At 34.4% G+C, this 10,590-nt stretch overlaps 1 protein-coding gene across 1 annotated transcript in view; it reads left to right on the forward strand.

The window, feature by feature from the left end:
• The first annotated feature begins 470 nt into the window (after nt 1-470).
• The window catches only part of LOC117178453 (glutamate receptor ionotropic, kainate 1-like), an 87,949-nt gene continuing 77,829 nt past the window's right edge, over nt 471-10,590 (forward strand). Inside the window, exon 1 of the mRNA XM_033369879.1 lies at nt 471-483. Within this exon, the coding sequence (XP_033225770.1) occupies nt 471-483 (13 nt within the window). The remainder of the gene's footprint in view (nt 484-10,590) is intronic.

A 10,590-nucleotide genomic window follows, 5' to 3' on the forward strand; every position in this document is an offset into this window, starting at 1 on the left:
AAGATGTTGGTTGATTGCCAAAACTATGGGAAATTTTGGTAAATTCTTTTTGTTTAAAGATTGAAAGAAATAAGAATAAAAACAGACCAAAAAATTTTTTAAATGTTTTTCTACTATCCAATTTTTAATTAAAAACCTAACCTAACCTAACCTCACGAAATACAATTAAACTGATTGTGTTGTCCCGTTGTGTTTACGGTACCGTTTGAATCAGCTTGTGCTTAACCTGCAAAGAGGTTTAACCTATCCTAACCTAAAAAATCCTGATTTAACCTAACCGATTACGCTGGCAACCTTGTTCTTGCGTACTTTCATATTTTGACATTAATAGCACCAAATGTCTGGAGTTTCGTAACCGCTTGTTGCTAGCATTATTCGCCTGTGTCTGTAACAAGGGCACCTCCACGTGGTAACGGTGGGCAACGGATTCACATTGGCTGAGTCCCTGCGTAAGCGACCTTCATGCCGTCATGGCAGACACAGGTAAAAAGTGTATTACGTTGCAGGGAAACCCCCAAGTATCGGCGTCTGGTCAGGGTGGGAAAGCGGGCTCTCCGACGTCGTCATAATGCAACCGTAGCTCTTCATCAATGGATCACTTGGTTGGTGTAGAGTATCATGCTACAAGGAAAAAACCGCGAACATTTCTCAATCGCATGCCTGCAAGAATAGCTCAGATTCATTCTGTTACATTTGCAGTAAATATAAAGTGAGCAGTTTGCGAAAATCAATCGACGAGGAAGTGAAAAGTCTTTACGAAAATTGTTTTGACCGTAAATTGCTGCATCAAAAAACAAAATGGGTTCCTCACGTCATTTGCAATTCCTGCAGACTTATGTTGTATCGTCTAAAAAATTCAAACAACGAAAAGTTCCGCAAATACTCTACACCAACCACATGGAAAAAACCTGTTAATCCGAAAGACTGCTACTTTTGTATGAATTCCGTCAAAGGGTTCAACGCCAAAAATTAAAATAACATTTCGTATATTAATGTGTGCACAGTAACAAGAGCAATTGAAATCAATAAAAATGCAAGCCAGACAGATTTAAGCGCTTTAGAAGATGATAGAATGGAAGTTGAAAGTCAACGTCATGGAGACGGTAGTGAAACCAGTGATCGAACAGAAAATAGTTCTGATGATTCCGATGAAAATGACGAAAAAGGTGACGAATATGGCGTGCATAAAATGAAATTGAAGATTCCAATATTAGTATCGCAACTAGAACTGAATGATTTTATTAGATATCTTGGATTACCGAAACACGGCGCTGAATCTGTCGCTTCATTTCTAAAAAGAAGAAATCTTCTAAAGCCTATCCCTATCGCTATAGCTCACTCAACGGTCATCAAAGAAGAATATAACAATGTTAAAATTCTTCTTGAAAAAGTTAATTACACGAATCACAAAGGGCAAATATGTGGTGCTATCAAAATCTTTACAATGATATTAAGCCAACAATCGGGTTTCACGAGACAGCCATGCTTTATATGCCTGTGGAATAGCAGAGATCGAGCCAATCATTACAGCAAAAAAACATTGGCCTTTAAGAAGCAATTTTTCAAGGCGCCAGACAAAGATGGACAATGCCATAAGTATATATTCCTTAAATTCCCTAATGTTTCAACGCTAAATTGAAAGAAGAAGTCTTTGATGGACCACAGATTCGAATATTGACAAGAGGTACTAATTTCGCGAGCCACATGAAGAAAATTGAAATGGACGCTTGGGAAAGTTTTAAAGCAGTAAACGCAAATTTCCTCGGTAACAAAAAAAGTCCAGACTACGAGAATATTGTTGCGAAAATGATAAGAAACTACAAAGAGTTAGGCTGCTTGATGAATTCAAAACTTCACTTTCTAGATTCCCATCTGGACAAGTTTCCGGAAAATGTTGGTAATTTCAGCAAAGAACAAGGGGAACCTTTTCATCAAGACATAAAAGTGATGGAACAACGATATCAGGGTAGATGGGACGAGGTCATGATGACTGATTTTTGCTGGATGTTAGAAAGGGAAACGAATGTAGGTCTTAAATGTAAGCGTAAGCCTTTGCATCGTTCCTTCGAAGAAAAAAGGACACGTTATAGCAGGCAGAAAATAGACTAAAGTAGGTCTATAAATCAATTTAATTACGATAAAAAGCAAGATAAAATATAAACACGAAAGATAGTATAAATATATCCCTTAAGTTTAAGAAAAACAGAGAGAAAAATTTTGAATAAAACTCTTATTCATTTGCATGTTTAAGTTACAGTTCCACATTTTAATTGATGCAAACATTGTCAGGTTAATTTAAATGGGGTCGATTCTACTTGTAGTTCTAAGTTTCTTCAAATGAGTAATATGCGTCTAAATTTTTAACCACCTGTAGTACAATGAAATGAATTTTATTGTTTATTGTTATTGTTTATTGTTAGGTTCTGTTAAGATAGATTCATTTGTAGGTTAAGATCGAGTTAACCTATTAAATATAGCACACATTCAAGACTGAGAACCGTACGCTTACATAGCTACACGTGTAGTTGAATTTCGTTCGGCTAGGTTAGATTAGGTCAGGTTTTGTTAGGTTAGGATAGGTTAAACCTCTATGTAGGTTAAGTCGAAGCTGAATGAAACGGTACCGCAAACACAACGGGTCAACACAATGAGTTTAATTGTGTTACGTGAAGTTAAGTTAGGTTAGGTTAGGTCAGATTTTTTTAGGTTAGGATAGGTTTGACCTCTTTGCAGCTTAAGCCCAAGCTGATTCAAACGGTACCGCCAACACAACGGGACAACACAATCAGTTTAATTGTGTTTCTTGAGGTTAGGTTAGATTAGGCTAGGTTAGATTTATTTCTAGGTTAGGCGCGAGTTGACCCATTCGATGTAGCACACATTTGCTACTGGGAAAATATGCTTCCAGAGCTTTACGTGTAGTTGAATAAATTTCTGTTAATTCAGGTTGGATGAGGTCAGGTTCTGTTGAGTAAAGTTATGTTAAATAAGTTGATATCAGGCAAGGGTTGATCCTTCACAGTTGTGGAGATGTTTTTGAAGTGAGAATTTGCATTACTGACATTATTTTGAAATTTATTTACCTCAGTGCATGATTTTTCGTCATTTTTTGAGGTTATGACTCAACCATGGCATGATGGGTGATTTTTGATACCGAATTTGAATTCAGCGCCCCAAAATCCATAGGAACACGTGTGTCTTGTTACCAGATCCGCATACTTTTTTTTGTGTGGCTGTGTAATGATTATTATTGATTATTACTTATTTGATTTAATTTGAGTTAATACTTAAAGCAGTTTCCCCAACATGATGTACGAATGCTATAAAAGAGAATATGTCAATCCTGATTATGTATCCACTCATGAAATTGACTGCACAGTAGCTCATAATTATTTGTAATCAAGCATGGAATCACATACAGCATTTTCAGCATTAGTAATTCATCATATTCATAACTAGCTTTTAAATCAATTACGATACAGATAGATAATTGAACATAATTTTAATGAAGGATGCTATATTTCCTCTCAATAATTGTATAAGGTTTCGATATATGACAAAACACATTCAAATATATCAAACAATACTTGATATATTCAAACGAAAAATACTTTTATTTATATTTTTAAATAGATTCGTTTTGTGTAGAGTAGATTTTTTTTCTTTCGTAAATAAAATGTATCCTCACCTGTAAGCTGCAGTTGTAATTCCAGGGAAGAACACCCTCTCCGAATGAAACTGAAGAAGGCCATATACAAGAGAATTTTCTTGATCAATTAATTTATAGACATTTGGATAGTGATTTACTTAGCAGTGGACCAAATATAGTTTCATATATACATTGCCGAGCCAGAAAGCTTTTTAACACTTTCTTATACTTCTCAGCTTACAGTTCCTTATTATTTTACTTTCCTTCTGACCCCAAGTCGAATAGACGACAGCCTGTCGATCTTCTTTTCCTGTACACATAGCAACTTTCTTGACTGCTCCGAATGACGTTTGTCCTAGATACACCACTGCCTGATACATTTACTAGAGGCTCCATACTCCGATGAAAATTGATTGATCCAATTAGAAAGATAGAAGATTTTGAAAATTCTTTTAAGATCGAAATGAAATCTACTTTTTTATGAACTGTTTTATGTATGAAGTCAGAATACAGAAAGGCTCTCTTATAAAAATTATATTTTCTATATTCAGGAAACGATTTTGTTGAATCAACTAAATTTGAGACAGTTTAACTGTAGAATATGGTTATTATCTGGACTACAAAATATTTTGTAAACCCAACTAATTATTTTTTTTTATTCTAACAAAATATATTTGTAGATGGAGTATTTGTTTGATTAAACAACAACGAAAATTATTTGATCATTTGGGTTAATAGAATAATAAACTAAAGTATACAACCTATTTGTTTATTTGAACGAAAGATTTTATAATGAATACAAATGTTTATTCTTACAAAAGGAGATTTATTGTTGCTGAAAAGAAGGTTATTTTAAAATAAGTATATTCTTAGCGTCTTATTCCTAAAACTGGATAAATTTGTATGAATTGTGCCGGTATATCCACTTTTGCGAATAACAAGTTAAATATATTATATTTCCAAAAAATATTCAAGTTCATAGTCTTTTATCATTTGTACAAATAACGCAATACACCGTTACTCTTTTATAATTATAATTATAATTAAAAGAATATGTTTATATAAAATTAAGAATAATGTATTTATTTATGAATATAAAATACCTTTTGCCACAATCATTGATCGGAAATACTCTGAATACAAAATAACGAAAATCTGAATAAACGAAGGGATCTCACGTGACATGAAAGGGAATTTTCCGCAGAGGATAGAGTCGTATAAAGGTATAACAAAATCTAATTTCGCTAAACTTTCGTCGACTTCGCATCCGTTAGAACCAATTTTGGCATTACGGTTTAAAACCTCTGTCTGCTAGGGATTGCTTTGATCGAAATGCTAAACGATATGGAAATATTCATATTTTTCAATAAAAATGTTCAGACACTCTAAATTTAACACAATTGAGTGTAAAATTCTTCAAAGGAAATTTCTACCATTACGACTTTTCAATTGTCAAACTTATATGGAGAAGAATAGATATTGAAAATCAGATATTAAAAACTTTGATATTGAACCATAATATATAGATATTCCCGTGTAGAAATTCAAATGGGGAACTAGTCTGGTTCCCGACCATGCGACCGCACTTAAAGTCGGGGGTTAGTCGGGTCATCTGACTAGCCCCCGACCAGTAGCGTCATGGTAGATTAGTCTGGGGCTAATCAGGTGACCCGACTTATCCTAATCGGGGCCTGATCGGGTACTAATAGGGTTCATATGATTATACATCCGCGTGGAATATTAACCAAACTCCCTAAAATTTGTGAAGCATCCCCTGAAAGTTTGACAAAATACTTATTATATACGGAAATCTCAATAAACTTTTTTGTAATATTTAAAAGTGCTCAAATTTACTCAAGATTTGATGGGGAACGCCTCCTTCGCTTAAAAATACATAAATTTATGTAACTAAAATTTCCCAAAATTTTTGGAATATTAATTTTTAAAAAAAACTTCAGCTGGAAGGCAGCAATGGAAGAGCTTCGCTCTGAAAGAACCGCCATGTTGGTCACAGTAGTCTCTGATCCTAGTAATTATGCTCCGTTACGTGTGGACTGCTGTCTTAAACACTCGACGCGTCATTTCTGTTGCGCGAGAGGCGGCACGTCGAGCCCTTACGGATTTTCTTTAAAGCTACCAGTCTAGAACCGCATGACAAAAATGAAGATGGTAGCGAAATCTGATTTGTACAATGCTTAATAGTTTACTACTAGGATACTGCTCTTCACTGATTAATCAAAAAATTTTCTCTTTCCAATTTCAACTACATGAAGGATTAGACTTTATTTACATATGGCAAACCTTACAAAATTATTAACTTGATAATTATTTATCAAGTATATTTGAAATGAATTTAACATTAATAAGTCTTTTCTCCAAAAAACGATGTAAAATTATTGTTAAATATATTCTTAGTATTTTAGAATAAAAAAATCATTACGCTTTTTTAGATATTACCTCATTTGATAAAACCTCGCCGAAAACTCAAACATAAGAATAACCCGACTAGAGCGCCACTAGCTCCTGACCAGATCCTGAAGATTACCCGCACGGAAATTAGTGAACAAAAAGGCCCGACTGGCCCTTGACCAACCACCGACCAGGTCTCGACTGAAATTTTGACAACAAAAAGCCCAACTAGTCCCCGATTAGTCCCTGAATGGGTAGTTTATCAAAATTAATAACCCGACTAGCCCCCGATTAGTGCTCGACTTGTAATAGGGCCAAATGGGGTTATTTCCACACGGGTTACGGCATACTATCTAATATCTTCTATTCAACATACAAAATATTAAAGGGCAATATCTGTTTATATTAAAAGTAGAAAATATGTGATATTAACAGTTAATATCTAAGATATGAAAAAAGCTAAATTTTATCGGAGCAAGGTCGCTGACATGTGGCGTGGCAATAAAAGATTTTGTATGTAGCTTGAGCTTTCATCGTGTGTATTGTGGTTTTTCGGATATCTATTGCACTATAAGTTTTAGTTGAAAATGGATTAAATGTTTTTTGATATGTTATCATTTTTTCAAGAAAATGAAGACTCTGCTACAGGCATCTTTCATATTAGCCTTGAAAAGTGTGTTATCTGTTTAACACAAAAATCGCATAATTGAGAAGTCCTGGACAAGAAGGCGACAAGCGCTCGAGAACGAGTAAAAGTATTGTCCAGACTGTGACAAAAGGTATCAAAAGTGAAATTCGAAATTTGAAAAAACGAAAAATATAGTTAGATAGCTCTTGAAAAATGAACCTGAGCCTTCATTTACAGTTTTTCTCTCGGGCTGCAAATTTTCCAGTAAATAAATAAAAACTAACTATTTTTAATTGAAAAAACCATGTTTTTATACATTCAACTCGCTGTAAGTAATTTGTTTATCAACTAATTAACAAATTTCTTTTTGAATTTTATTCGTGACACTGTAGCGGAGGCTACAGTATCCACAAAGGGTCAAAAGTTAATTTCTAATGTTTTTTTTTAATCCGAATGAAAAACCACGTTTTTAGACTTTCAAATTAAAGAAGTGAGCGAAGAAGTTTGAGCTACGACAAACTTCAAGCGAACAAATTTTCCGCCAATGTATTGGCCAACTTTTTGGAAAATCTCAATTTGATTTCATTTTTAGTTCCATAATTATAGCGAGTTTATTACGAGCTCGCGACGCGACACCACAGGATTTTTCAGGGGACACCGCCTGAAGGCTGAAACATCATCCTTGCCCATCCTTTGTTTTGTCCACTCGCTCGCACTAGTCAGCGTTCCGGCGGCGTCCCCTGAAAAATCCGGTGGTGTCGCGTCGCGAGCTCGTAATAAACTCGCTGTAATTATGAACTAACAATCAAATCAAATTGAGATTTTCCAAAACGTTTGCCAGTACATTGGCGAAAATTCGTCCGCTTGAAGTTTGTCGTAGCTCAAACTTCCTGGCTCACTTTTTTAATGTGAAAGTCTAAAAACGTGGTTCTTCATTCGGAATAAAAAAAAACATTAGAAATTAACTTTTCACCTTTTTTGGATACTATAGCCTCCGCTAGAGTGTCACGAATAAAACTCAAAAAGAAATGTGTTATTAGTTGATAAACGAATTACTTACGGCGAGTTGAATGTATAAAAACATGGTTTTTTTAATTAGAAAAAAGTCAGTTTTTATTTATTTACTGGAAAATTTGCAGCCCGAGAGAAAAACTGTAAATGAAGGCTCAGGTTCATTTTTCAAGAGCTATCTAACTATATTTTTCGTTTTTTTCAAATTTCGAATTTCACTTTAGATACCTGCCGTCACAGCCTGAACAATACTTTTATTCGTTCTCGAGCGCCTATCGCCTTCGTGTCCAGAACTCCTCAATTATGCAGAAAGGCGAATGCTTGAGGATTCCGATTTTCAAAACAGAGGACTACGATATTAACATTCTTTTGCATTTTATAGAAAATGGCATGCTTTACAGGTAATTTTTGCACAATTAAAAAATGTTTCTTGAATATCTTTGGTTCTGCCCCTTAATATCTTGGATATTGTCAGTTAAAATCTTCTTTTTAATATCTACGGATGCTCTACTTCAGTATCTAGATTTCTGTCCCATAGTTAAGTCGCTAATATATTACCTATTAATACCTAGATAGTCTGTGTTGAAGTCTATTTTTCTCTGTGTAGAATTGAAAATCGTTACATTTAAAGATTTTTAAAATTTGACCAATCCAAATTCAATTGTTTGTGTATAAACATATTTAATGCAAAATCTTTTTTGATTGAAACTGTTCAAGTTTTAAAACTTTGATTTATAAATCTTTCTCTAATTTTGTATTTTACAATTAAGAAATTCGTAATTTGTATTTTTAACATTTGAAATTTCTTAATTTTGTAAGATTTATAATTGAAAACTTGACTTTTGATTTCCAAAATGATTAAAATCATGAATGTTAAAGAATTGTTATTTATTTATCAAACAAAATAAAGAGTTTTCATATATAAATCTTCTAAATTGTAAGAATTTGAAATGCAAATAATTTAAATAAAAGAGTTTTCAAGTTTTAAGTTTTATAATAAAAAATGTTGTAAGTTGTATGGTTTACATTTCAAATTTCTTCAATTCGAAATATTTAGAAATTAGAACTTTTTTTTATTATTACACCATTAAGCCATTTCCCTTTCGGGGTAGGCGTGACTCACTCGGCAGGGGAAAGGAGTAGTGTGTGGAAGGGCTAGAGATTTTTCAGATTGATCCAGAATTCTCGTGCTATTTAAGTAAATAACACGTTCGTTCCGCAACACTGCTCCGACCCAGATTGCTGATCAATCTCTCTAGCAATCACACCAAGCGAAGAACCTCACGAAGTCGTTATGTAAGGTTCCCCACTTGGGTCCATTAATAGCCAAGGTCTTTGTTTCAGGCGTCATTCATTCTACTAACACTCTTTTTAGTAACTATTTGCCGCCATACTTTCCTGTCCTGGCATACTTCTCTAGCTTCTTTTATGTCCATGCATTTTTTCATGCAGGCTCTCGTGTTTCTATGACTTCTTATGTCTCTTCTAAGTAGGCTCTCATTCACACATTCTGACCATTCTTTTCGCGGTCTACCTCTGGACACGCTGCCATTTACTTTACCTTGATACACTTGGTTCGTTAGTCGTTCATTTGGCATTCTCTCAACATGTCCGAACCATCTTAACCGATTTCTATCCCATGTGTCTACTAGCGTCTCTTCTGCACTAAATTCTTTTAGAATTACCTCGTTACTTACTTTGTCCTTTAGGGTTTTCCCGCTTATTATGCGCATGAATCTCATGTCAATTGCGTTAATTTTACTCTTATCTTTTTCTTGATAAGTTCATGTCTCGCTATCGTATAATACAGTCGGTACAAATATAGAATTGTGTATTGCCATTTTAGCTTTATTTGATATATTTTTACTTCTGATAAGAGGACCTGCTCTACCAATAACCTTCCTACATTCATTTATTCGTCTATCTAATCCCTGATCTATCTTCCCGCCCCTAGTAAATAAGCTACCAAGGTATACGAACTTATCAATTTGTTCAATTCTCTCATCATTTAATAAAATATTGCATAGTGTTTTCTCACTCTTTCCTTCGAACACCATAGTTTTTGTTTTATTTGCGTTAATTTTGAGGCCAATGCTCTTCATGCTTGCATCTAGTTTATTCAACATTCTTTGTAGGTCTTCGATAGACTCTGCCATAACAACCTTATCATCTGCGAACGCTAACCCTCGTACCGTTACTGTTTCGAGATCCACACCCTCTTCGTCGAAGAGAGCCATTCTTAAACACTTGTCTATAAATAATATAAATAACCATAAAGACATAACGCATCCTTGGCTGACTTCTTGAATAATATCGAAACAGTCACTCAGTTTCCCATTCACTCTTACACTCGCTTTGCTACCTGTATATATTGTTTTTATAGCTTGTAGGATCCATCCATTGACTCCATACTCTTTCAGGACTTCCCAAAGTGGACTTCTATCCACCTTGTCAAAAGCTTTTTCTAGGTCAACAAATGCACAGAAAACTTTTTTTCCTACTCTCAAACTTTTTTCTGTTATTTGCCTTAAGCTAAATATTTGATCCGTACATGACCTTCCTGACATAAACCCACTTTGCACTTCCCAAATCTTTGCTTCTGTTATTTTCATTACCCTACGAATAAGTATTTTTGCATATATTTTACTTACGATGCTTAATAAGCTAATCCCTCTGTAATTATTACACTCGCTTTTATCTCCTTTTCTCTTGTATATTGGTATGATAATAGCTTCTTTCCAATCGTCTGGGACGTCTCCCATCTCGAAACATAAATTTATCAATTCGCAACCTCTATATGATATGTACTCGCCACCGTGTTTAAGCATTTCAGCGTTAATACCGTCTACCCCGGCAGCCTTACCGTTTTTCAAGTTCTTAATTATATCCCTAA

Source organism: Belonocnema kinseyi, chromosome 8 (assembly GCF_010883055.1).
Source record: "Belonocnema kinseyi isolate 2016_QV_RU_SX_M_011 chromosome 8, B_treatae_v1, whole genome shotgun sequence".
Taxonomy (NCBI): domain Eukaryota; kingdom Metazoa; phylum Arthropoda; class Insecta; order Hymenoptera; family Cynipidae; genus Belonocnema; species Belonocnema kinseyi.